The following is a 27992-nucleotide window of genomic DNA, read 5'->3' on the forward strand; positions in this document are numbered from 1 at the left end:
GTAGCAAAAATCTTGTTAAAAGGAATCTACCCACTGATTGAGAATTTTGCTTATGCTATTGTCTTCTATGAATATCTAGAAAAACTGAGGCATGATCCACTTAGAAGAGATCTTTAGAGGCAACTAGAAAGATCCCTATAATTGTGATCAACTTCAGCCAAAGGAGTAGGCTGGAAGTGCCATACTACCCCATGCTTTTGAAACAGTGCTAGATTTAGTTTCCAACCCGCAGGCACCTCATCTTTCCGCCCTTGTTGGGCATGGGGTCTGTATTCAAGTTTTGTCCCTTCATAGCTGCATCTAATACCACTGCACATTTACTTTCCCCATGGAACTGAAGGGGGCCAGTGAGAACTGAGCCAGCTCTAACTTGCATGCCCATATTTTCGGTTCGATTACTTACATTTATTTAGTTGGGTAGCTATATATTCTGCTTTTCTCCACAATGGAATTTACAACATTCTTCCTTCCTTTTAACCTGACATTTTACTCCCTGTGAGGTAGGTTAGTCCAAGATTCCTGTCATCTTTGGAGGCCCTGTTCCTCTGAGGCTAGACGCAATGTGGCAACCTGAGAATTGGCTTTCCTAGTCGTAGTGTCAAAACACTGGAGACTTGACTGCCTCCTTCTATTGCTGTCTTCTGCCAATGGGTGAAGACTTTTTGTTCAGTTTGGTGTGCTCCTAACAACTGTTATTGCCCTCCCCCACTCTATTCTTGGTGTTGTGGTTTGTATGTGAGTTTTTATTTAATTGTTTTTATACAATCTTAAATATTTTAAATTTCAATTGTTTAAAATGTTGTTTTCATTTTTTAATGTTCTTTCTATCCCTATTTGGATAGAAAGGAGGCACATAAATGTTTTAGACAGACAGGTAAGAGTAACTGGTCCAAGGTCATCCCCCGATCTTCATGGCAGAATGGGAATTTACACCTGGGTCTCCTGGATCCCAGTTTGACACTCTACTTGCTTCACCATACTGGTTCACATGCTTTATTCTGTCATTTGGTCATACTGGTATGTGATAGGACCTAGGAACTAGGTTTTATGCATATAAATGTAGTAGAATTTCCAGGATAATGAGACCAGCCCAGAGATTCTGGGTTCTTTTCTTTGAGACACTTGGTAAAAAGACCCATAATCTTAGATAAATATGAAGGACTGCTCAATAGGCAGATTATTCATACTTGAGCAGCCATTCCAGCTGCTTCTGGCTGTGAAATATGCAGCCCACAACAACTTCCTCATTCTAATCAGCATCAGATGAGGCGGCTGAGAGAGCCCTTCTTAGCAAAGGGAGTTAACAGAGCTGCTCCAGAAGGTCTGAAAGGGCTTTGTTTCTTTTGGGACCACCGTGGCATACTAGGAGGACCGTAGGCGTGGGTCAGTCCATTCCCTTTTCTGCTGCATACACTTAGCCAGCTTTACTAACCCACTCTTGTTATTTCAATTTGGAGTGATAACAGCTGAAACAATTATTTGCAAATATTCAGAATGTCAAATGAGACATTCAGTTTTGCTTTTTAGTTTTATCTCAATGTTTGTAAGTTAAGGCCTAGATCTTCTAAGTGGATCTTCCTCACTTTCCCCTTCTCCCAGCAACAACTTATGACCCCTGAAAAGGCTGGAGGGGGGGGGTGGATTGAGGGACCATGCTTGGTGAAAGAGGCTTTACTGAAGAAAGAGGGAGGACTATTTCCCCCCATTCCCCCTCCTCCTGGTTCCCCCATGCCATCTGTTTTTTTAGCCATGAGCCCTCTCTGCCTCAGAAATCAAAGGGGACAGATAGGAAAGGAGAATCCGCCCCTGCCGCTCTCATGCTCCAGGCTGCTTAACATCTCTCAATCATTTCAATACTGGCAGCCACAAATAATCACATTCTTGCATATTATTTTCAGATATCTTCAAATACTAGGTAGCATTACTTTTCAACTAATAAATACTTTAATATATCCAGTGTTAAATATAAAAGAGGGGCCTTGTGGGGAAGGGCCTTATCCCTGTGCCTGACACACATCCCCCCCCGCCGCACCCCCCCAGTTTTGTCAACCCCTTTCCTTGCCACCCTTCCCCCTGCTGGGCTTTGTTTTTGCCTCACCTCTACCCTTTTTGTCCACTTTTCCTCCCTCATGCCCTGCTGGCTCCCCTTCTTCTCTCCCCCTTCATCTCCTCATCTGCTATTGTGTGCCTTGATGATGTTGTTTTAGGTTGTTTAGGTCAGTAAAGTAGCTTTGCAAGATCTCAAACATTGCAGATTTTATTGGCCAATGGAAATTAAATAGTAGGATATCAAGTATTTGGGGAAGATTAATTTAAGCATTAAAAGAATATCTGGCAAATACGTTACATTTGCACAGGAGAATGTTGAGGAGAAGTGTCAGTCCCTGGCAGTTGGGTCCCCAAGTTCTCCACAGTTAACACACAGGTGTTCCAATTGAAGTAATTTTCAGTACAAGGTGTATCGACAGTTGAAAATTGGCAGAAGTGATGTATGTGGGGTTGGCAATATTAGTTATAGGGAATCTTCCCACCTTAGGACAGATGACCGTTAAGGGGGGTTAGTTGGAGTAAAAACCTTATTTAGATCAAGCAGTGAGAAAGAGGGACTTATCTTTGGTTCCCAGGCAGAGCACACCAAGAGCCAGCTTTGGCTGGCTGTCAAGGACACTAACTCAGCGGAGCGAGAAAGAGAAAGTAAACATTGCAAGAGAACAGGCACGGAGCAATAAAAAACTTCCCCCACTCTCAGGAGCCATAGACAGAACACACATACATTCATGGCAGATATACAGGGGCATATATGACAAGAAATATTGGGATTAAATTAATTTTCCATCTCCGTTTCTTGACTTGCAGAGGTTTCCAGGATTAGTTAGCAATTACAGCATCCACGTTGTGTGTCAAAGCTCTTCTGGCATCCCCCCTCCCCCTGGCCAAAACAATGTTTTAAGAAAAGATATGGCATAGTAAAGTACATGCAAATGGATGTATTAAAAAAGACTCTCCAAACCTCCACAGTGTGTCATTCCATACAACGTATAACCTTTATGGCAGAGGCACTCAAAAGTTCCTGGGTAGTTGATGCAGATGTGGTCACAGGTCCTTTCAAATGAACATTCATCTATGTCTTGGTTCAGAGTAAAAGAAAAAAAATGTGAGAAACTGTGTGATGCTGACAGGTGAAATTAAACACTTGTTGCCACACACACACACCCCAATCAGCATTTTTCAACTACCTGTCAAGAATATATTACAAATTGGAAAGATGTGAACAAGGTTTCTTAAAGGGAATGCTTGTGGCAACACATAATAAAACAACTGAGACATGAGTTCTTCACATGAGGCAGTGAACATGTCTATTCCTTCTCAGAGAGAAATAGCATGTTAATGAAAAAAGAGAACTGAACAAGTCATGTCTTTAGGGTGGCAATACATATTTTAACCACAGGGTGTCACTATTGGATTTCTTTTCTGTATCGGACATGAGATGCAATTTCAGAAGGTTGTTTGATTCTTAGTATTCATAAGGATTCATAAAAAGCAACACGGTTATTTTTGTGTTGCAAGTCAACAACCTGCACTAAAACAATAATGCTTTCCATACATTTATGATTCTCAAATAGTGCTTTCCCCATCCTGAAAAATGATGCCTCTCTCTCAGGAGCCCTGGGTGGAAGACCTTTCCTTGCCTACAGACAGACCCCCAACCTGAAACGACTTCTCACCCACAATCATGAATCGGCCAGCAGAGTCACCAGCACAGGTACCAGGCCCTGCAACAGACCCAGATGCCAGCTCTGCCCCTATATCTACCCAGGGAATACAATTACAGGACCCAAAGCCGTCAACTGTGCTATCTCTGGCTCTTACAGCTGCTCATCCTCCAACGTGATATATGCCCTCATGTGCCAACAATGTCCATCTGCTCTGTACATTGGACAAACCAGCCAACCTCTGCGCAAAAGAATAAATGGACACAAATCTGACATTAAAAATGGCAACGTCCAGAAACCAGTGGGAGGACACTTCAATCTACCAGGACATTCCATAAAGGACTTAAAGGTCACTGTAGTTCAACAGAAACCTTTCAAAAACAGAATCCAACAGGAAGCTGCTGAATTGGAATTCATATGTAAATTTGACTCAGTCAGGCTGGGATTGAATAGAGACTATGAATGGTTATCTCATTATCAGAAGTGACTGATTTCATTATCAGAAGCAAACTGATCTCCATATCAGAAGCTACTGTTTGCATCTACTCCCCCCTCCCCTCTCCACCTATATATCTGACCAGTTTCTTCTTGCCCTCCATGCATCTGACGAAGAGAACTGTGATTCTCGAAAGCTTATGCTACAATAAAGTGGGTTAGTCTTAAAGGTGCTACTGGACTCTTTTTGATTTTGCTACTACAGACTAACACGGCTCACTCCTCTGCATCTCTGCTTTCCCCACGTGTTTGACATGATCCTCAGACACTCTCAAGCTTACCTTCACAGTGTCCATGCAAGGAAAACTGGTGTTGATGATGATCTGCCTGCTGCAGGTCAGAGCTGAGACTGAGAGATCCCCTCTAATAACAGACTGGTTACTAAGTTGATGGCTGGGACTGGAGAGCTTCTTGGTACTCAGCTCTCAACCACTGATTATGATTAGCTTTTAATTATACAGGCAAGACTTCAATTTGTTTCATGTTGCTTTCCTTTCCATAGAGAACCTTGGGAGTTATGGCACTATATGTATGTGTGCCCGTGTGTGTGTGTGTAAAAATCATTCAGTTTTCATTAATCTTTAGTATTTTCTGAGAGAAGTGATGATAAAATTAAACTAGTAAAAGAAATAAAATTTGTAGTGTAGAGAAGACAGTGGGGCAGAACCTGCCAGCTGGTTATGGACTGGAGGCCCCCCATTGAAGCTGCCTATCTGGAACGGCCTGCTGGGTAGACAGCACAGGTGCCCAGCCATGAGGGCCGCCGTGGGGTTTCAACAAAATACTGATCAGACTTCATTGATCAAAAACATTTTATTTGTTTGTTTAAAGCAGTTGTATGCCATTTTCCTACCCAAATAGGGTCCTCAAGACAGCAAACATTAAAATGTTTTTTAAAATTTAAAGCATTTTAAAATAATTTAAATTTAGAATAACATTTTAAATAGTATAAAATCACATTCAATAAACACACACTCATACAAATACAATACGGGAAGTTCGCTGTGTATTCTACTTGCAGGGATCATAGCATGCGCACGTGGGTTCTGCCTTGCAGAATCTAGTTTCTGACAGAATTTAATTTTTTCTCAGACTCAGAGGCTGTTGTGCTCCCCCTTGGGCAAACAAAAGGGGCTAAAGATACGTAGAGTTGCTGGCTCTCCACTTTTGAACTAGACTGTCCAGTATTTAAGCTATCTGTCCAGGAAATAAATTTAGAAAATAACGAACGGAACTCCAGGCCTCAGCCTCCAGTTAGCAATAGCCGGGGACAACAGTTGTGGCTCAGGCTGGGGTTGGCTCCGTTGCCTCTCTTTTTGCTGTCCTGGCCACTGCCGCTGGCAAGAGCATGGGACGGGGCTGCTGCTGCTCAGATGGTGAGAGGAGTGGGCTCCAGTGGCTGCCCCTCTCTTCCCTTGTCCCATGCCGCAAGCCGTCTGTCCCTCATGTGCAAGGCTGGCTGCCACTGCTTCTGTCTACTACAAGGCAGTACATGCACCACATGCTCTTTGGGCCAAACTAGATGTGATAAAGAGTTTTAAAAATGCTGTGAGGGCCCAACCCCTACACAGTGGCAGGCTAAGGTGCTCCCTCCCCCCGCCTTTTTCAAGTGCTGAAATGGCCGGTCTCCCATTTTTGGGGAGCAGCCTGTCATGTCTGTACCCCTACATCCATAACATTGCTCTATGTGTTAAACATTGCTAATACTGTACCTTGTTGAACCATTGCTAATGCTGTAATGCTGTACCTTGTTTGCATTTTGCAAATGCATTAACACTTGTTTCTCTAACAGCCTGAGAACCCGGCTGTGTTATCTCGTTTCTTTGAAGCTCACAGAAGTGACCTTGTACTGTCTGAAGTGTTACAGTTTACTTTCATGCATTCCCAGACCCTTTCCCGCACAAACCTGTGGTCTAGCTGGGAGTGGGGGGGAATGAGTGGGTATTTAGAGTTGTACTTTCCTCAAGTCTCTATTCCTATCAAGGAAGTATGTACTGCTGAGATGCTTTTTTGTTTCTGAGTAACTCTATGGAAATATATATGGAAAAGATTGGATTTCTGAATAAAACCATTTAACCAAGAGCTTGGACTTGTTGCAATGGTGCAGAGATCTGTCTACCATATCCTGTCATCCATAGCCTGACACAGCCATTCATGAGTTATATGTGTTAGAGAACAATAATACATTGGCATGTTGTCTCATGACTAGCCAGAGGGAGAAGGGTTTGCTTTATTTATTTAAAACATTTCTATGCTGTCTTTCCACCCATTTCAGTGTCTCTAAGGTAGGTGAGAGGAGCTTAATTGGAACAACCAACCTGGAACCATGAATTAACATTTGCATATCTCTTTAACACCACAGAGATCAGTTAAGACATAGGGGAAGAGGATTGCTTGTTTCAACCTATCTGATTTTCCCAGTGCTTAGATGCTATACTAATGTGTGGTTCTTTTTACTTCTGTATCGTTTCTATACTTGAAGATAACCCCTCCCCCCAAAATTGGAGTTATTGGATCTTTGTAACCATGAAATCAACTCATGCCTGAATCATGCTTACCGAAGTATAAGAGAAGCAAGGAGCACTGGCTTAACTAAGAGTACCTCCAAAATGGCTGATGCAAGAAGATTCAAATTGTTTAGATAGAGTCTGGCTCAGGCTGACAGACTGCAATTCCAGTAGAGGCCTGTGGTGGCAGCAGAGAGCCAGGATCTTGAGCTTGAGCAGGATCAAGTAGGGATGTGCGCTTCGGGTATCCAATTTGGGTTTTTTACCCGAATCGGGCTCGGTTTAGAAAGATTCAGAAATACCGAAGCAAAGCTTTCTGAAGCGATTCGGATTGCTTCAGAAAGCTTCGGGGCAGCTGGGAGCAGTACTTTGCCAGCTGTTTGCATTTGCAAACAGCCAGTAAAATTCTGAGGCTAAATCAAGCTTCCCGCGCTTTCTTAGGAGAGGGGAGGGGGGAGAAGGAGTGAGTGACTCACTACAACCTCCTCCTTACCCCTCCCATCTTGTAAAAAAAGGCAGGAAGCTTTGAATTAGCTTCAGAAATTTGCTGGCTGTTTGCAATGCAAGCAGGCAGCCTGCAAAGTTTGCAGAGATTCCTGCCTAATTTATAGGATGGAAGGGGTGAGAAGGGGTGAGTGAGTCCTAGAGGGAGGAGGGAGGGGGATCAGGGAAGGGAGGGGGGAGTTAGGAGTGTCCCATCCTACTGCTGCATCCTCCTTCCAGCCAATGGATTCTCTGGAAGGAGATGCAACAAGGGATTTAAATTGGAGGCTTGCCTTTTGGCCAGGCCACAATTTTCCTTGGCTTACATAGAAACTTGAGAGCACTTCCACTGGGACTCTCTGTCTCCATTGTTGGCTGGCCTGCTGGTGCTGGAGGACTTCACTGAGGAAGAGAAGACTTCACCTGGAGGATTCCTGCCTGCCTGTCTGACCATCGCTGGACTGCAGGACTGGTAAGAGATTCAATGACTCACAGGGTTTTCTCGGGGGGGGGGGTTGGTTGGTTGTCTGGGTGGATGGGGGGAAGGGGAGGGATTGTTTTTAAAAAGTTAATTTAAATTAATCTTTATTGGGGGGAGGGATTCTTGCATCTTTGTGTGTGCGTGTGTGGGAGGGCCTTTATTTAAAGGTTTATAGTTTAGTTGGGGCTTTTATTTTCCAGTTGCTGTTGGGGGTGGGGGTTAAAGGTTTAAAGGGTTTGGGGCTTGACGGGGGGGGGAACCGTTCCTGTTTAGTGTGTTTTAAAAGTTTGCTGTTGGGGGAGTTTGAAGTTTTTTTTACTGTTTTTGGTGGTGGTGTGGGAGACTGTTCCTGGTTTGATTTGGTTTTAAAGTTCACTGTCAGTGGTTTGAGTGGTGTTCCAACTGTTGTTGTGGGGAGGGAACTGTTCCTGCTTTGATTTTGTTTTAAAGTTCATTGTTGGGGGGGTTGAGTTCTGTTCCAGCTGTTGGTGAGAGGGGGGAACAGGTATTGTTTTAAGTGTGTGTGTGTGTGTGTGTGTGTGTGTTTGGGAGTTGTAGGTAGGGTTCAGGTGGGGGCTTGCTTGTGGGTTCTGATTTTATTTGCTGTGTTTAAGTGGTTGGGCCTGAGTTTTTAATTTCAATTTAATTTGGTTATTGCTTCTTTGCTCTCTCTCTCTCTCTCTCTCTGTTGGGGAGTTGTGGGTGTGATTAAGAGGGGGCTTGCTTGGGGGTTCTGGTTTAAATTGGTGTGGTTAACTGGTTGGGCCTGAGTTTTTAATTTCAATTTAATTTGGATATTGCTTCTTTGCTCCGTGTGTGTAAGTGTGTGTGTGTGTAGGGGATTTGGGGTTCAGAGGGGGCTTGCTTGGGCATTTTGATGGCTTTTACTGTTGTTAGTTGTATTGCAGATTTACAGTTGTTGTTAGAGTTGGTGTTATTTACAGCTGGTGTTTTACAGTTAAGGTTTGTTGTTTGCTACTGTTGTTCTATTGGTTTGTAGTTATAGCAGTGTTTGGTAAGTTTGGTTTGGTTTCCTTAGAGAAATTAGTTTTGATTTAAATAGTGGACTTGGGAGTTAGGTAGGCTACTGGTAGGCTTCTGTCATTTAATAATATTGCCCTCTAAAATAAATTGTTAGGGAACGAAGGCTAGTTCTCCCCATTAAATAGGCTTCTGTAGGAGAAGATTATATAAATAGGCTGCCCAATAGTAGTTCCTTAAGTAGGGTTTCCCTGCCCACCTCTGGCCCCCTTGGAGCCAGGCTGGGCATGGGCTTTCCTTTATATTGGGGTTTAGGGCCAGCTTCATTCCTGAAGAGGAATTCAGCTGTTGTTGTGTAGGTTTAGGTTCCCAAAACTAAATAGGGCCGTTTAAAAAAATATTTGACTGACCATCTCCAGTAGTAACAGAGCCACAAGAAACATAGATTTAGAAATAGGTAGATAGGTTTTGAAATTAAATTGTAAATTTGGGTTTTTTTTATAGAAACTTAAAAACAGGTAGTTAGTGTAGGTTCAAGGAGGGGAAAGAATGACAGATAGGAAAGCTGAGAGGGGCCCTGGGGGAAAAGCTAGAGGTAAGTCTAGAGGGGTGGAGGGGAGGGGGTGGGGGAGTGCTGCAGCTATCCCCCCATCTGAGCGGAGGATGGGGTATCCCCCCTGAGCTGCTGCCATTCACTAGCCTGGCTTCTGGTGACAGGAAGAGGGTTTGCAAGGCCCTCTTTCCTGAGGCAGCTGCTGGAGGGGCGCCCCAGGTGACTGAGGCAGGGGCTGGCACTGGGTGGGGGGCTGCTGCTGAGGCTCCCCCTTCTCCAGCTGTTGAGACCCAGGAGCTGAAGGAGTGGCACCATGTGGTGTCTCCTGGGATGGGTGTGGGGCACGTGACTTTTCCTGCGCTCCTGCTCACCCCAGGGACCCATCAGATGTTGGAGGAACTGCAGGAGGAACCCCCTGCTGGGCAGTCCTCCCCTGTTTTCTCTGAGGCCAGCAGCAGGCCTATCATGGCTGTGCAGGAGGAGAGGGTGCTAAAGGAAGAGGAAGAGAGTGTGGTGGAAGAGCCCACATCTCTGCCCCTTCATCCTCATCCATCTCCAACTGCCCAGCTGAGAGCGTGACATGGTGTGTCTGCCCCGAGCACTTCACAGGAGGTGTCTACGGGGGGGGGCATAAGCACCTCCCCTGCGTGGCATAGGGCCCCCATTACCTCCGTTATCTGGAGTCATTTTCAGAGAAAGGAGGACCCCTGGTTTGCCCAATGCCAGCATTGTAGACAACAGATCAGTCGCAGGAGGGATATGAAACACCTCTCCACGTCTGGAATGCAGAACCACCTGAAGAGGCAACACCAGGTGGTGCTTCTTTGGGGGGATAGTTCAAGTGGCACCACATGGATGCCAGCTAGCTAGAAGGAGGCAGGCTCCTCTGGTGCTCTCCCTCCATGGGTTCCTGTAGGGCAGGGACGCCAAGCCTCTCTGACGGAAATGCTTGGGGGGATCCAGAAGGCAAGCCAGCAGATCACGCGCCACATCATCAACATGATAGCAGTAGATGGTGAGCCATTCTCCTTAGCTGACCACTTTGGCTTCCAGGGGCTGCTCTGTGATGCCTATCCCTGGTACACAATCCCTGCTCGCACTATGTTGAGCAGGACCGTGGTGCCCTTTTTTCAGGGCTGCCAGGGACCACATGAAGGCACATGCTGCCGGGAGAACTGTGCACTTCATGTCCAACAGCTGGACCTGCTCTAGTGTGTAGCATGAGTACCTCTCGCTTACTTCTTACTGGTGGCAACCTGAAGACCTTCAGGGTGGGGACGAGGTGTCCAGTGTTAGGCAGGGACGGATGGGAGACTGCTGGGCTGGCTACTGCAAGGCCTTGCTCCACGCTGAGGTTCTTGACATGTCACACATGGTGGAGAACATCATGGCCACCTTCAGGAGGGAGTTAGACGGCTGGATAGGCGAGGGCACTGTCACCATGGGATTCACGGTGATGGATGGTAGCCAAAACATGAGGGCAGCGGCACGGCAGGTGAGCCATGTGTGCATTTACTGTGTGACTCACAAACTTCACCTAGTGAAGTTTGTGAGCTGCGCTTGGGGTGGGCTCCTCCCTGGAACCCCAGGACCCCACAACTTGTGGCCTCCAGCATCTCCTACAGAAATGTCGGAGGCTCACGGGTCACTTTTTGCACAGTGTGAAGTCCACTCAAACTGCGCAAGAAGCAGGCCAGCACAGGCGTGCTGGAGCATGTCCTGATCTCTGACATAGTCACTCGCTGGAACTCCACCTGTGCCATGCTGGAGCGCTTGGTGGAGCAGCAGGCCGCTCTCGAGGCGTGGCTCTCAGAGAGCGACGCTTGGAGGCAGGAAGGTGAATTCAGCCAGGAGGATTGGCTCACTGTCTCCCAGACAGTGGAGATCTTGAAGCCCTTTAGGGTCTTCACTGTAGTGGTCTCGTCTGACACAGCGACCCTGGGTCTGGTCATTCCTCTGGTGCACATGCTCCAGAGTTCATTGGCTTTCTTTGTGGACACAGATGCACCATGTGCAGACACTGTTCCAGCGGTGCACATGCGCACTCATGAGAAGGCTGCAGCAGGGCATAGCCGCCAGGCTAATGCCTCTCATGCAGAAGGAGTCGTACATGTTGGCGACCATGTGTGACCTGCGCATTAAGGGCACTTTCGCCGAGTGGAACGGGAACCTCACCCAAGCCAGAGATGCCCTCTGTGAGGGGGTGAGGCATAGGCAGGCCAATAGGGGCTGCCTGTCATCAGAGGGGACGGGCGAGGAGCTCAGCTCTGCGGGTCCCTCTCGTGCCCCTTCTGAGCAAGCGCCCCCTGTGGCCACCGCTGGGATGTCCATAAAGATGAGATGCTCCAGCGGGCCCTCAGCCCCACTGGGATCATGAGTCGTGTGAGAGAGGATTCAGCGGAGGCAGTGGTCAGGGATTACCTTGTGGAGCCCTGCAAGTTGCTGTCCACCGATCCGCTGAGCTACTGAGCCAAGAAGGAGGTGGTCTGACCGGACCTCTCCCTCGAGGCGCAGTGGCTCCTCTCATGCCCTCCGATGAGTGTGGAGAACAAGCACGTCTTTTCCTATGTGGCAACATTGTCAGCCCACATCGCACTCGCCTTCTCCCACAGAGAGTTGAGCAGTTGGTCTTCCTGAAGGTCAACTCTCGGCTCTTCGATTTCTCAGGAGTGGACTTCCAGAGTGACTGAGGTGAGCCCTCCTTGTGGCCTGCATCCTCTGCGAGTCTGGCATCTGGGGAATCGTGCTCTTCCCTACATGTAGAAGTAGATTAAAAAATCCAGCAGAAGGAGAGTGGAACTCAGTGGCAGAGGGAATGTACCCTGCAATTTGGCCTCTCCCCCTCCCCCAACCAGGAATTAAAAAAATGACCCAAATCTGTCACAGACCCTGTAGGCACAAATTTATTTTGATAATTAACAACATGCCCCAGAAATGTTGATTGTCATTGGAGGGAGAAATAGATTAGATAGGGACTGGTTAGGTTAGGGAGACTTATAGCACACTAGCTATGCTGCTGTTTAATGTTGTTGCTTGCTGTTAAACTGTTCATGTTGAAGGAGGGGGGGAGGAGTGGAGCAGGTAGGGATGGTGCGGGTGGGGGCCAGCTGATGATGAAGGCTACATCACTGCCTCACAGGTGGCTTCCAGTTCAGCCTGAAGCTGGCGGGGGGGGGGAACCTCCGCAACCGTGCTCCGCAAATGCCATTGTGTTGTGCTTGTGGCTAGGTACTGTTCTGCTCTGTGGTGTTTCCACACTGGCTGGACTGAAAGCCCAGCTGCAGGAAATGACAATGGTTCTGCTGGACTAAGTTGCAAGAGTGTCCCCCAGTTCAGTTGGTTTGGGTGGAATGGATGTGTGACACTATGGTTTGGTTCCCTTGAAGTCACTATAGTTATGTTCGGGGTGGGGTATAAATGTTGTACTGCTGTAGTTGTATGCTGTCTCCCACCCTCAGTCCAGGAACTCCAAGAAATAAATTGTTTTTGCAAGCAGTTGTGTGTGTGTTTGATTCTCTGGCGTGAGGATAGTTGTGGTACTGTCTAGGAGACTGTTATGATGTGACATTAGTGTCACGTGCCTTTAATGCTGTCACTGAAAGCTAAAAAATAAAAAAAATTGAACTTAATTCAATGTGTGTGTGTGTGCTATTCTCTGGTGTGAAGGTAAGTTCCCATCATAGGGAACAATGGGGAGTGGCTGGCCAGCCTGCCCTGGGGGGGGGTGGGGGTGGAACTTGGGGATGCATGTATGTGGTTCAGGTGAGCTTTCCCAGGGACGAGTTTGCACTCAGGAGTGTGCCTCCTGCTGAGGCACCCCTGGCCTGTGCATAATTGCCCTGGGAAAGAAATTTTAAAAGTTCTCGTCATACAGAACAATGGGGTGTGACTGGCCAGCCTGCCCTGGGGGTGGTGGGGAACTTGGGGGTGCATGTCTTTGGGTCTGTGGGCCTGCTAGGGGGTAGATTGAATGGGGGATTATGCCTGTGGCCATGGATGCCACGTTCCATGTGTTCCTGGTGTGGGAGTCTGCATTTTCCTACAACAGGAACCAATGGAGAGTGGCTGGCCAGTTACTGCAGGGGTGGTTAATTTGGGGGGGGGCAGGTGTAGTTCTGAGGGGCTGCTTGGGGTGTGTAGTAGCTGGACTGTGGCTGCGGCCAATGGCAGCCACAATCCATGTGTTTCTGCTGTGTGGGAGTTTTCCCCACAGTAGAAATAAAATGGTGTGGTGGGAGAACCACGTTTCAGGGGCCATAACATGCCCCCCCAAAGTGCTATCTCCCTGAAACTTGGGGAGAGCATGGTAGGACAGGTAGGAGCAGGTCCGCTGAAAATTAGGTGCATTTTGTTTTCAAAGTGCCACCCAAAGCCACATAGAAAGGCTCTTTGTTTTTCCCCATAGGGAATAGTGAGAGTGGAGGAGGATAGGGGCACCTTCTTTGGGAGGCCATAAAATGGCCCCCCAAAGTGCAATCTCCCTGAAACTTGGGGGTTGGTGGGAGGAGAGGTAGCAGCAGATCCCCTGAAAATCGGGGGCATTTTGCTTGCAAAATGTGATCCCAAGCCACCTAGAAAGCCTCCTTGTTTTTCCCCATAGGGAATAATGGAGAGTGGAGGAGGATGGGGCACCTTCTTTGGGGGGCCATAACATGGCCCCTCGAGGTCCAATCGTTCTGAAACTTGGGGGGTCGTTAGAGGAGAGTTAGGAGAAGGTCCCCACCAAGTTTGGTTTGCTTCGTAAAGAAAATGCCCCCCCCCAGGCTCCCGGAAAGCCGGGAGCATGTTCCCCATTGAAAATAACAGCCAAATGCCCAATCTGAGACTTTATCATGATGCAATCTGCCTAGTTTGGCTAAAAGACTGGATGACATTAAAGAATAAGAAACTATTAGCCCTAGAGGGATATAAAAAATTTTTTGGATGGCACGCATACCTATGGCATGACAAAGTAAAGGTCAACTCGATGTTCCTGCATCATTTTGTAAGGAGAAGTCTATATACAATCTGGAAGAAGTACAGAACTTACCTACAAGAGGGAACCCCCTTGTGGGTGGTTCCATATGAGGTGATAGATCCGAGAGCTGTGGATAATGAACAACAATGTTTAACGTACAAAGAAATAACTAAGATTGAAGTATCTAAACTTAGAATAAAGACGCAAGAGGAACTATCACCTAACTATGATTGGTTCCAGTATAGACAGATTAGAGACTTATACAACTCGGACTTTGCAAAAGGGGGCATACGAACAGAGAACTCGGAACTAGAGCAGACCCTTCTTAAAGAAGACAAGAAAAGAATATCCAAGGTATACCAAGTACTGTTGAAATGGTATACTGAGGATGAGATAGTTAAAACACAGATGGTGAAATGGGCTATAAATTTCAATAAAGAAATAACAATGGAGGCATGGGGATACTTGTGGAAAACTACAATGAAGACAACGACATGCATTAATATTAAAGAGAACATTTTCAAAATGATCTATCGTTGGTACATGACACCAAAGAAGATTGCGCTAGGGAACTTGAATACTTCTAATAAATGCTGGAAATGTAAGAAACATGAGGGCTCCCTCTATCATATGTGGTGGTCGTGTGAGGTAGCTAGGCAGTTCTGGGGGGAAATAATAAGAGAAATGAGTGAAATTTTACAGTTTCAAATAAATAAGAACCCAGAACTCCTGCTGCTAAACTTGGGAATGGAGGGAATTCCAGCCCATCATAGGACGTTGATTTTTTATATGACTGCAGCAGCTAGACTTTTGTACGCGCAGAAATGGAAAGTACAAGAAGTGCCAACTATTGAAGATTGGATTTACAAATTGCTGTATATGGCTGAAATGGACAAGATGACAAGAAAACTGAGAGATCTGGACTCAGGGCAGTTTAACACAGACTGGGAGAAGCTGAAACAATATCTGGAGAAGAAATGGGAGGTGGGAGGAAAACTGTGGCAGTTTGAGAACTACTGAAGTATAATAAAAGTATAAAAGAGAGGGGTGACTTTACCGGGGGAGGAAGAGAAATGTGAATTTATAAGCAGTTAGATTAATTGATTGAGATATATATAGATATGTATAGGTTAACTGATAGAACATTGATAGAGAATAATTAATGATAAGGTTTAAACATGAGGATTGAGTAAATAACAATATTTTCTTTCTTTGATAAGATTTATATGCACCAAACTGAATGTACAGAAGAGTTAAATTGATTGATTATGCGAGGAGTTATATAGAATTACCATAAAAAGTTGAAATGAGTAATATATAGAGAACAAATCAAATTGTTTGATTTAAATGTGGGAAATTTTTATGGTTTATGATATATAGGTTTATATAGAAATATTCAAAACTGGAAAATGGGATAAATTGTTTATCTAAAGACGTATAGTTTGGGTGTATAATAAGTAAAGGAGTTAAAGATGTACTGCTTAATATAATGGAGAATGTATATCTGTTTTAGACAGAGGAATTTAATAGAAGTAAGGGAAAAGGGACAGAGGGTGGGAAAGCTGTTGGAAGTCAACAAAAGGGGGGGAAAGGGAGGGGGTTAGAAACGAAAAATTAGGGGAAAATTGACTGTAATGTAAAAATAAAAATGTTCTAACCCAATAAAAAAATTTTCAAAAAAAAAAAAAGAAAAGAAAATAACAGCCAAATCTTTACAAAGCAAACCCAAATTCCCTGTATTCTGAATTTTTTTCCTGATTCGGGTAATCCAAATTGGGAAATCCAAATCACCCTGGCTCTGCACGCCCCTAGGATCAAGTGGTGAGGAGGCATCTCCATCCTGGGGCCTAGCAGATTATGACCAATTCCAAAAGTATAAGCCCCTCATTCCCAGTGATTAAAAAAGGGCACCATACCATCTTTATCACCTTTTAGTCTGACCCGTTTACCTCAGTCTTTCGTGGCTAATATGACTGCTAACCTCCAGGTGGTGGCTGAAGATCTCCCAGAATTACAACTGATCTCCAGATTAAGGAGATCCATTCCCTTGGAGAAAATGGAGGCCGTGGAGGGTGGAGTCTATGGCATTAGATCTCTGCTGAGGTCCCTCCCCTCCCCAAACCCCACCTTCTCCAGGCCCACCTCCAAGTCTCCTGGAATTTTCCTAACTGGAGGTGGTAACCCTACTGACTGAGTTTTGTTTTATTGACTTGTATTGGTTTTAATTGTTTCTGGAATTGTAGTTTTTATCATCTTGGAATTTTACTGCTGTTGTTGAATTCTTGTAATTAATGTGACTTTATGATGTTTCCTTCTGTTTGCTTTTTATTGTTTTTGCTTGTGTCTCTTTGAATGCCCCTTGAGGCAGGAAAGTGGCATATACATTTTTTAAAAAATAAATAAACCAACTTCTAGAAGTGACCTTTCCCTGTAAAGTTGCCAACTCCAGCCTGGAAGATTTCTGTATATTTGAGGGCAGTGCCAGGGGAGCGCACAGTTTTGGGGACAGAACTCAGCAGGGATGTGGTACCACAGAGTCTGCCCTTTCCTTTAGGGAACGGATCTCTGTAAATTGGAAATCTGTTGGAATTTCAGGACAACTCCTGGCCCCACCTGGAAGCTGGCAAGCCTACTCTCTTGGCCAATATGCAAAGAAATACTTGGCTATGCCCTGCGACGTGGACATGTCTGGTAAGATTCCCCCCCATTCCCCCCCCCCATTTCTCAGAGTGCTTTTGAAAGTCGAAATCTATTTGCCACAAGGCACAGAGAGAGGCTGGCTAAGAAACCTAAGCCTGGAGCCACCCTGGGCATGCAGAAGTAGTTGTGGGTCTATATTTTGCACAGAAAAACATCATGTTTATTTTCAGCCTGGTTTGGAAAAAAAACTGACACCCCCAATGCATAGAGTCCTCTGCAGAGACAGCATTAATCAAGTAATAAGATAATTTCTTTATAAGTTACATTGTGTTGACAACGACGACATTTTTATGGCTGCAATCTGTGACAGTCGTTTTTTAAAAATCACCTGATTAGTTTTGCACTGAATGGAGTCATGTGAATTTGATGTTACACACATGCTAAAATAAAAACATGAATTTTGTGCATACCCCATTAAAGAAACAACTTCGTTCAGAATTGCTACATATCTTCACGAGCTCCTATTAATAGCAATAGATTGAAGTGAAGAATTTGTTAGCATGAATAGATTTCTTATCCTCAGAAGGTTTTTTTGTTTTACTTGAAAAAAAGTTTTCACCTTTCATGAGTATTTTTTAGTCTGTGACAACATCTATTGAAGCATAAAGGCCAGAACAAGAGCCCATAGGCAGGCAGAAAGGAACTGGGCGCTGGGATCTTTCCTTCTGGCTCTACTTTTTATGCAAATATACAGGGATTTCTTCCCTAAAGTTTACAGCACAATCCTACACATGTTTACTCCAATGTAAATCCTACTATGTAAAGTTGGACTTGTACCAAGAAAGCATGTAGAAGGACTGAAGCCAAAATTATTACCAAATTCTGGAAAAGTCCATGTTTTGCATAACAGCACCAAAGACCATTCCTGTTAATTTCATTACTCTATTATTATGGAATTAAACATTTAGAACACATTCTGGAAAATAAATCATCCATCTTATAGGCAGAAAAAGTTCAAGATTCTTTAGCTAATAATAAGATAATAAATGAACTCAAAACTCACGCAGAGCAGATGTATCAAAAAAGTGAGCCATGCTGCAGGAGAATTGAAACATTGGAAGAGTGTTCAAAATACTTCTGAAACAGCTGATCGTGAAAGATCACATGCATCATCGTCTCTATTTAATGTGGACAGAGGCCCAAGATGATGGCCATTTCCACGTGCGTTATCTGCCCCACTGCTGTCGGGATGTGTGTTCCCCCCCCACCCTGCTTCCCCTCAGCACCTTCCAGGGTTCCCCCTGCTTTACCTACTGTCCAGGGATGACTTCCTGGCTCCTCAGATGTGGCCACAGCCCGGCTGCCAGACCACCTCCAACAGAGCAGGGAAGTGCCCCAGTTGAGAACTGGGGGAGGGATACAAGGGGGGCTCCAACTGCAGGCCAGGGAGGCGTAGAGACGTTGTCAGAGGTGGGTGTGTGAGTGTGGGAGAGAGAGGGACCGGTGGTCTCTGAGGGAGCATGGGGGCCTGGGTAATATTACCTGGCCTCTTGCCCCTTTATCTGAGGCCTGCAGGAGCCCCCTGCAAGATGGCTGACAGGCAAGGGGCAGCCCCCCACCCCTCCTTAAAGCTCACATTACTTTTCTGTGAAACTTTGGGAAGGATTGTTGTAAAACCTGGATGTCTGCTGTGTGGCTGGGAAAGTTTCGATTTTCCCACCCACGTGGCAGCCATTTTCCTTGGCCTTGTGCCTGTGGTAGTCATCTCCTCTCACCACCACTTGGCACCTTTTTTGTTTTCAAATGAGAAAGCAAATGCTGTTATATTGTATAACACAGTATCTGTAACACTTTATCAGAATTACCAGTTCTCTCTCTCTCTCTTTTTTTAAAGTAAGCCCCGGCTTCTTTCACTGTGGAGATATGAGGGGAAAGGCTTATCTCTACAAAAAAAAGGGCTATATACTTACTTTTTCTAAAAAAGGGAGAAAGAGAAAACTGTGGAATTAGGGTACCTGATATATTACATTATATCACTATTATAATATTTAATTGATTTTTTAAAAAAAACTGTGAAAAGGCCCTGTTGGCTGGGAATGGTGGTTATTGTTGCTGCCAAGAAACTGGGGCAGGGAAACGGCAGGGAAACCTGCCACAGATATTGCCAGCCAGACCACCTGAACTTGTCCCTGTGTAGAGACCTCCAGTGTGAGAAAAGCAAAGCAGTACTCAGGAGATAAAACATTTTGCATGGGTTTGGGAGCGAGTGGAGAAGAAATGCCTGAAGGTGGCTCCTCTGCTGCCTACCTTCTGGGCCCACAGGTGACCCAGTCCTAAGAATGTCTCTTTCTGAAAAAGAAGGGGGGACTAAATACTTTAAGCTATGTTTTTATAATAACCAGTGAATACTTTCACCGCATACTTGGAACCGTGCAATATTTATTTAGGCTGTTTATCAGTTCCCTTTCCACCTTGGAAAAGGGCTAGAAGCAGATAGGAGCTATGAACACGACAAACAAGTCAAGCAAAGCCAGTTATGAAGCCCGTTGCTCTGAGTGCTTTCTTGTTATTTAAGTTGCACAAAGAGGTATGAAGAATGAAAGTCAACACCAAATCAATACAAGTTGTCTTCTTAGCCTTAAGAACGGAACTATACAGTTGACTGTCAATCAAGGTATTGAGGCATCCACAATCCAGGGATTTTAATCAAAGAAAACGTTTTAAGGCATGTAGACTTGAATTAAAGGAGAAAAGATACTGGCTAACAACCGTTGTAGTGACTTGTCTTTTTAGGGTAAGTGTATGTATGTGTTTCTGTTCACTGGACAGATGTATCTGGTCTGGTTTTTATAATAATGAGGATATTAAAAGAAGCATTTTAATCTTTCAAAAGCAGCACTGACTTGCCTTGTTCATTCTCTCTCTCTCTCTCTCTCTCTCTCTCTCTCTCTCTCTCTCTCACTCACACACACACACACAGAGCAGCTCTTTGGCTAGTGCCCTGATATCTGGCAATGCTGTCTAGGCTATACCCGGTGCCAAGCATTTTCTGCAGTCTATTGTGAAATTCAGCAGTGACCATAGAAAAAAGAAAACTATTTCAAGCATTTACTCAACAGTAAAGGAAGGCCATTAGGGATTAAAGGAAGGACACTGGAATTTCTCTTCCACCCCTCTTTGGATTTTAGTACACACATTTAGTACATTGATTTTAGTCAATGCTGATTTCAAGCACCTCTTAGATTTATTCAGGGATTTGATTGCCACTTAAAAAAACCCGCCACCTCATGACCCTTTTAACCTTACCTCCCCGGCTTTCTCCCTCTGAAGTCATTTTCCTCTGCTAGGCTAAAGGGTGTTTACCGGAATTTCATCTGGCTGTGAGGAAGACCTCTGATGAGAAGGGAAGGCAGAGGTGGCCGAAGGCTTTGAAGCTCGTCCCCCTGCTTCACCAGAGACGGGGTCAGGCTCTCTTTTCAAGCCAACCACCTTGCTGCCCACAGGGGCAGCTCAACCCTTCTGTGTGGGCTTATCAAAAAGCCCTGCCTGGCTCTCTGACAGAGCATCTGCCTTCCCCCCCCCCAAGCCCCCAAGCCCTGCGAGACCCGCTCCCTTTCAGGGAGTAGCTGCAGACGCTCCAGTTAATTGTGCCTGGGCACCAGTAAACGCCCCCCCCCCACACACACACACTGTGGACTTCTGCTCAGTGTTGTTCAGTGCTTGGAAGGGGCCTTGGTCTGAATATGCTGGGTGGTGACTACCTACCAAGAACCTGCCGGATGGTTCCCGGCCTGCCATGAGACACACGGCACAGGAAATGAGAAGCCTGGGAGGGAGGGAGGGGTTGGCCACTGGCTGAGGACAGACCAATGGGAGACCTCTTTTAGCAAAGCAGAGAGGATGAAGGGGAAGATGCGGCTTCGAGATGAGAGTGCACGCATGAAAAAAGGAGGGAGGACAACAGTATTCTAAAAATATATTTTACAAATAGTGTGGCCATAAGCTAGACAGGGGAACTGGTGTAGCCTCCAGTATGCAGCTTTCTATGGGACATACTAGTGACTTAGATGTGATATCCCACTCCCAGTGCAGCAACACGGAAGATGTGTGTGCTTGCATTTGAGGGAGAGAGAAAACATCCAAGAAAATATATGGTTTCACCATAGCAACATCCTTGTCATTTTGGTTTGGCTCTTGTAGTTGTGACTTAATGATTCATTAGAGGAGATTAGAGGGGAGAAGGGGGGCACAGCACTGGAAACCTGGACTGGGCACAAAATGTCTTCTGATGACTCCGAGTTCTGACCGAGGGGTCCGGACTCACGGCAGCTGGTGTGACAAGGCCCCCGAAAAGACCAGCGTTACCTTTGCTCCTTCTCATGCTGCTGTTTACCTTAAATGCTAACAGCTTTGACTCATCAGTAGCCTGCAAGGTGCTAAATGGAAGGACTAATAGTGAGAACAGAGAGCCTTTCACGTCTGAGACGGTGGTGGGTCTCCAGACCGATCTGAGACTGGCCAAAAATCATTACCGTCTGACGGCTGCTTTGTGGCCTGAGCTGTCAGTCCACAAGCAGGCAAGTCACCAAAACCACGAGCATAATTAGTGTTGCTGCTGTGACTGGAAAGGATAGAGGCTTCAATAAAGGAGGTTCAAGGTCATGGACTTAGACTGATGGCCAGGGAAAAATGAGAACCTACCCTCTTGTTCCCAGGAGTGGCTTCTTTAGTTCACTGCTAAGGAAACTCACATGTAGATAGTGGTACCCTAGCAATATTTCTGCCTTTCTAAAAAAACCCCAGGACTTTAAAGAAGCCCTCAGAGGTGTGTGTGAGGAGAGTGGTGCCTGTGTGGGCTGGATCTCAAGAGAAGAACACGCCGTCCAGTCCATCTCTTGTCCCCGCCGTTCCCCTTTCTCGGTGGCCCTTGTGCTGAAAGGGTTTTAGGTTCATGAATCTTTAGGTTAAAGAGAGAAGCTGTCATGGAATCTAAAGTAAGATAATATGCCATCAGAAAGTTCCTTTAGGAAAAAAAATGGTCAGTCCACTTGAAGTGAATGTGTAATTTTTTCTTCCATTAGAAGCCGCAAACACACCTTCCGATTACATACAAAAAACTGGCATGACTTTTTTGTACACATTCAGTTTTAAAATAGTTATTTTCTGTTTTCCTTCCTTCCTCTCAAGTTTTACCTGCTATTTGTGCCACCCACAGAGTGCTGGGCCACAGTGGAAATCTTTGCCAGAGGTTCTCTGAGGGGCATTCCAGAAACCCATCCATCCACGGTTCGTGAGCAGCATCAGGAGTCCATAGTGCAAGTTATCCCCCTCCCCGCCAAATTCACCCTTAAAAAACTGTAGGCACATAATATAGTTTCCCTGTATACTTGAGGTAACAACTGTTATTTTTAGATAATTTATTTTGTATATTCAGATACCTCATGATTAACAAGGCAATCTTCAAATATCACTATAACCCAATCCAACAAAATAGCTGCATTAAAAATTAAACTGCCTCTCAAAGGCCCCAGCAGCAATAATAAACAAATAATGACATTTAATAAACAAGTGAAATTAAACAATAGGTATCAGCAATCAAATCTGGGATTCATGGATAGACCGATATTGGTGTTCCCAGTTAATCTCTTGTTCCGTTGCAGGGTGGCACCCCGAAAGGCCCTGCTCAGATGAATGAAGCTGTAGTGGCAGAGCATAGCAAGAGGAGTGATCCCGAAGATATGTCCAAAGCCAAAGAAGGCTTAAGGCCCAGAAGTATGTGATAATCAGTACCTTGAATTGAAATAATGCACAGTCAACTGACCAATAGGCATGCTCCATCTAACTCTTGATAACACTGGTGACTCTGGGTTGGCTTCAAGGGCAGACCCTACCTTATAGGGCTAGATCCCAGACCATCACTCCCCCAGGTTCTCCCCCTGCATTTGAGAGCAGCAGAGATGGCAGCCCTGTGATGATGACATGAGGGATTGCCAGCCCTTTTTGCAGCTTCTGGGCCTGAGCACATACAGTGCTTTGCAGGATTGAGGCTCAATCAATTCCTGGCTAGAGGAAGCCCAGAAACAGGTGGGGACTCTTGCTTTCTAGGATCCTTAGCCCTATTTTGGTCTATCAGAGTCTTATATTAGCAGGATTGTGGCCTCAGCCATTGTCTTACTCAGAAAGACAGATACAGCCTTCAGCTATAGTGCAGACTCCTGCTCATGAAGAGTCTGTAGCTCACCCAGCTGCCAAAGCCAGAACATGAGGAAGATCTGAACTGATAAGCTGGAATGTATGGGAAGAGTATCCAGACATCAGGACCTTATAATTATGGGTGACTTCAACTTCCCCGGTGTGTGCTGGGAGACAAGCTCAGCAAAGCGACAAGAATCACACAACTTCCTGACCTGCCTGGCTGATATATTCCTTTTTCAAATGGTGGAGGAAGCTACAAGGGGCTCGGCCATACTAGACTTGATATTAACCAACAGGGAAGAATTGGTAGATGGGATGAAGGTGGTGGGGACCTCAGGGGGAAGTGACCATGTCCTCCTTGAATTCCAGTTGCTGGGGGGGGGGCAAGGAAGTTTGCAGCCAGACTCGTAGGTTAGATTTTTGTAGGGCCGACTTCAATGAACTCAGAGGCTTGATGAGACTCATTCCGTGGGGGAGTGTGCTGGAAGGGAAAGGAGCGAGTGAAGGGTGAGCTCTTCTCAAACATGAGCTTTTGCAAGCTCAAGCCCTCACTATTCCAGCAAGACAGAAACATGGGCCGTTTCCACACGGCTTACTGTTGCTCGTAACAACCCGGAAGATCACGCAAAAACCACGGAAGATCACATTTTCTCGCGCGAGATTTGTGCGATGTCACATGATGTCGCGCAAATCTCACGTGAGAAAACGCAATCTTCTGCGTTTTTTGTGCCATCTTCCGGGTTGTTACGAGCAGTGGTAAGCCGTGTGGAAACGGCCATGGTAAGGGCTCCAAGAAACCGATGTGGAGGAATAGAGAACTCCAGAATACGCTAAGGGAGAAAAAGGGAGGACAGACCTCTAAAGAGGAGTATATGAGGATTACTAGGCACAACAGATCCGCCATCAGAGAAGCCAAAGATCAGTGCTGGGTCTGGCCGGGGGGGGGGGCTCGCTACAATAAGAAAAACTTTTACAGATATGCGAGAAGCAAATGCAAGGTAAAGAGGCAATTGGACCACTGTTGGGTGGAAAAGGAGAAACTGTGAGATAGAACAGAAGCAGACAGGCCGAATGACTTTTTTGCCTCTGTTTTCTCCCTGAAGAACTCGAGCCTGTCTAGATATGGTAGAAGACAAGATAGGACACCTGGGGGGCTAGTTGACATTGACAGAGAGATTGTGGAGAGGCACCTGGCTGCACTGGATGAATACAAATCCCCTGAGCCAGATGGTGTGCACCCAAGAGTGCTCACAGAAATTTCTAGAGAACTTGCAGAGCCTCTGTCCATCATCTTCAAGGACTCCTGGAGGACTGGGGATGTGCCATAAGATTGGAGAAGAGCGAATGTTATCCCACTTCAGAGCCAATATGCTGATAGGTCAACAAACAATATTCAGTTTTGTGTCCTGCATCACCACATGACACATCCACTCATCCTATGGTTAAGAATCTGAGACGTGGGTCAAGCCAGTTCTGAATTTACAGAAAATGTTTATACTTTCAGAACCTGCCAAATTTAGAATTTATCATCTTTGGCCTTAGAATGCCACATCACTGGAGATCTTAGTAGGAATTTTGCCTGAACAAATGAGGTGTATCATTATGCAGTCTTAAATGCTGATCGACAGGAAAGAAATGTTTTAAAATGCCTTTTTCTTCTTGCTTCCAATATAAATAAGCTGCTGATTTGTTTTGTTATTTTAAAAATAGCATTAATAAAGAGGTAATTAAAACATTATCCAATGATTTAAAGTAGATTTCCCAGAACAGAATCCAGTTTGTTCTGGTTCCAAAATTTGCTGCTCTGACACCCAAGCACCAAGTTTATTCGTTAAGCGTCCTGCACAAAGTTTCCCAGCAATAGACAGGAGGCGAATGGGACTGTAATTACTTGGGAGTTGGGAATTCCCTTTTTTTAATATTGGCACCTATATCGCATTCGTCCAAGCATCCGGCATTAACCCTGTCTTGTCTATTTCAGTAAACAGAGTGGCCAAAGAGGGAGCCCACCACTCTGAGAATGCCTTGAAAAATTCAAAAAGAGTCCAGTAGCACCTTTAAGACTAACCAATTTTATTATAGCATAAGCTTTCGAGAATCAAGTTCTCTTCGTCAGATGCCTGATCAGGCATCTGACGAAGAGAACTTGATTCTCGAAAGCTTATGCTATAATAAAATTGGTTAGTCTTAAAGGTGCTACTGGACTCTTTTTGATTTTGCTACTACAGACTAACACGGCTAACTCCTCTGGATCTATGACCTTGAAAAATTCAGGTGGATTTGCGCCCGGCCCGGGGGCCTTCCTGGGCTTAAGGTGCTCAGTGTGGGATTCTGCCTACTCAGGCTGTACCGGAGGCCATTCAGGGCAATCACCCAGATTGAGAGGAGTTTCCTCTGATAAGCTAGCTCCTCTTTTATAGAAGATTGACAGGAAGTAATTATGCCACTTATTTGCAGTAATAGGACTATTTAAGGCCACCTTCTTATCCAAAGAGTCTGAGACCAAAGCCCAGAATATCTTTTTGTCATTATTTGTGGCCTGAAGAAGATCCCAACATTTTTGTGTAAAAGCTCTTTGTTTGTTTCTAAGGGTTTGTTCTCAGATGACAGCTGATGCGGGAATGTGGGACCAGGATATTCTCTGCCACCCCACCCTCCGAGCTCCTGCTTAATCCCACTGGCTGTGAGACCTTGTTCATTACATCTTCAACCTGCTGAAATTTGTATGAAAGGCTCAGGAGTGAGCTTTGGAAGTTGGAGCAACATGGAGTTGGATGAGGACTCTTAGCACAAAAGGTCTCCATGAATGCTGCATGGCACAGAGTCCCACTAGCACCTTCCTCTGTCAGGTCATGGTTCTTGACACACTTAGAACGTTTTAATTCGATAGAAAGGTCCAGCAAAAGAGAAGCTCACATGACTAGGAGATAAAAAGAAAACGGGTGTTTGTTTAAATGTGTGACTGCAACAAAGAACACTACCTTCTCTTTAGAAAAGAATACAAACACATCCCTTTCCCCTTGTTCAACACAATTCCATCTGAATACAAAGTGAAACACGGGCCCCCTTGTCACCTTCTGGATGGGACAGAATCCCCTCTCATCCTTGAGTTTCTTCCCCTGAGTAATTCATGCAAATATAAAAGAGTTATGGTTGAGGAGAAAAGAATGTGTGTGTACGTGTGTGTGTGTGTGTATGGAGTGGGGGTGGTGACGACTCCATATTAGGACAGTGGGAATGAGGCGAAGGAAGGGTGTGGCAGGGCAGGGATGGAGAGGAAACATCCCAGACTAGGAACACCAAGAGGTTTTCCTCATCAGGAGATCCTGGGGGACTCACTCTGGTTTGGCACTTACTTCCCATCAACATGACTGTAGATGCATTGGATGTTTCAGAATTGCTTGCTATCTTCTCTCATTACTACAAGATGTGTCAAGGCAGGGGAGAAGGGCAAGCAGAGAACCTGTAGGTGTCAAAGGCTGTCCCGGTTCTGCCTGGAGTCCTCTGGTTCTGTCACCTCTCCTCAGAACAGACTGAACCCAGAAGCCTTCCTCATGTTCTGCTCCAGAGGATGGACTTCCTACCTGACCACCACGATCCCAGTTCAAATATGGGGTTTGTGTGGGCTTGGGTAAAAATGTACTTTAAGATCTATTTGTGTTTGGACGTAACACCTTCTTTCTTCAATGAAAGCAACCCGTGTAGCCCTCCTCCGCCTGTCCTCTGGCTGCCCTCGTGCTTGGCTTTAGAGGACTGCACCCGTACAAGACGGCTCACCACATTTCCATCCAGGAATGAAAGTTCAATAAATCTGTTCTTTTCAGGATTTCAAGTTTATAATCCATCTGTGCCCAATTTCCATTCCTTTCACATAATAAAGCACCCAAAATAATTCTAAACAGATGAAATGCTAAGTGTAACAGCAAAAAACCAAGGCTACCCACTCTCTGGTTTTTGTGCAAAAAATTCTGGAAACATTTTTCTTTTGATGCATGCAACCAACCTTTCTTCTCACTTAATTTTCAATTCCTCTTTTTCCCTCTCTAGTCAAATGATAAGAATTATCAGCTTTTACTGTTTTTTCTTATTCATATATTTTGCAACTGTAAACCTGTAAAGGATATTTAAAAAACCCTTTCCCTTGTGATGTTCATCCCATTCCCTGCCTCAGAAGTTTATGGAGTTTATGTTTAGGTGGTTTGAAATCAAAACTCATTAGTGGAGGGAGACCCCAAAAGCTTTCTTCCCTGCGAGTGTGATGTAACTCTCAGAATGCCACGGGAATTCTCGGACCTTTTGAGTTTCATGTGAAATTATCACAGAATTCTCCAGGTGGATTGTTGAGTTGTCCAACTACCAGCTTTACATACTAAATGCACATTCTGACTCTTATAAACAAATATATCTTATGAGAACAGAAATTCCCCTTCAATAACGGGCAGTGCAATCCTAAACAGGTCTACTCAGACTCGATGGGACTTAATCCGCAGAAAAGCGTTCTTAGGGGTGCAGCCCGTATTCCCTAGACTAGACCTTTGCAAGCCAGGAAAACATCTTGGCTGGAGCTCTTCTTTCTGAAAGGCTGGCTTTCCACAAGCAGTGGGTTTCCCTCTTTCCTGACAAGACCCAGCACTGTTCTCCCCCTTCGCAGCTCAGCTTGGATTACTAAAGGCATCTCTGCCTGTATTCCAAAGTGGTATAGCCTCAAGAGAGCAGTACCACATGTTTTTTTCCTGAACATGTTAATCTTGTAAAATTTTATAAAAGAGTACCATAAATTCAAGCTTTTATTTACCACGCAAATGAAACAGAACAGAATTAAATGGTAGTAGTTAACAGAATGGCCCAGGCTAGCGCCATCTTTTTAGATCTCAAAAGCTAAGCAGGGTCAGCCTTGGCTCGTACTTAGATGGGAGACCACCAAGAAGTCCAGGTTCGCTTTACAGAGGCAGGCAACAGTGCCTTTGTTCATCTCTTATATGGAAAA

The 27992-nt window shown here is 45.3% G+C and overlaps 1 protein-coding gene across 4 annotated transcripts in view; it reads right to left on the reverse strand.

Moving 5' to 3' along the window:
• SCUBE1 (signal peptide, CUB domain and EGF like domain containing 1) overlaps positions 1-27992 on the reverse strand; it is a 441848-nt gene that overhangs the window by 108251 nt on the left and 305605 nt on the right. For 3 of the 4 annotated variants that reach the window (XM_055000434.1, XM_055000433.1, XM_055000432.1), the window contains exon 9: positions 3011-3127. The exons of the other annotated variant lie outside the window; for it this stretch is intronic. In XM_055000434.1, coding sequence (XP_054856409.1) covers positions 3011-3127 — 117 coding nt within the window. The remainder of the gene's footprint in view (positions 1-3010; positions 3128-27992) is intronic. 4 annotated transcript variants of the gene reach the window in all.

This window comes from Eublepharis macularius, chromosome 16 (genome assembly GCF_028583425.1).
Source record: "Eublepharis macularius isolate TG4126 chromosome 16, MPM_Emac_v1.0, whole genome shotgun sequence".
NCBI classification, from domain to species: domain Eukaryota; kingdom Metazoa; phylum Chordata; class Lepidosauria; order Squamata; family Eublepharidae; genus Eublepharis; species Eublepharis macularius.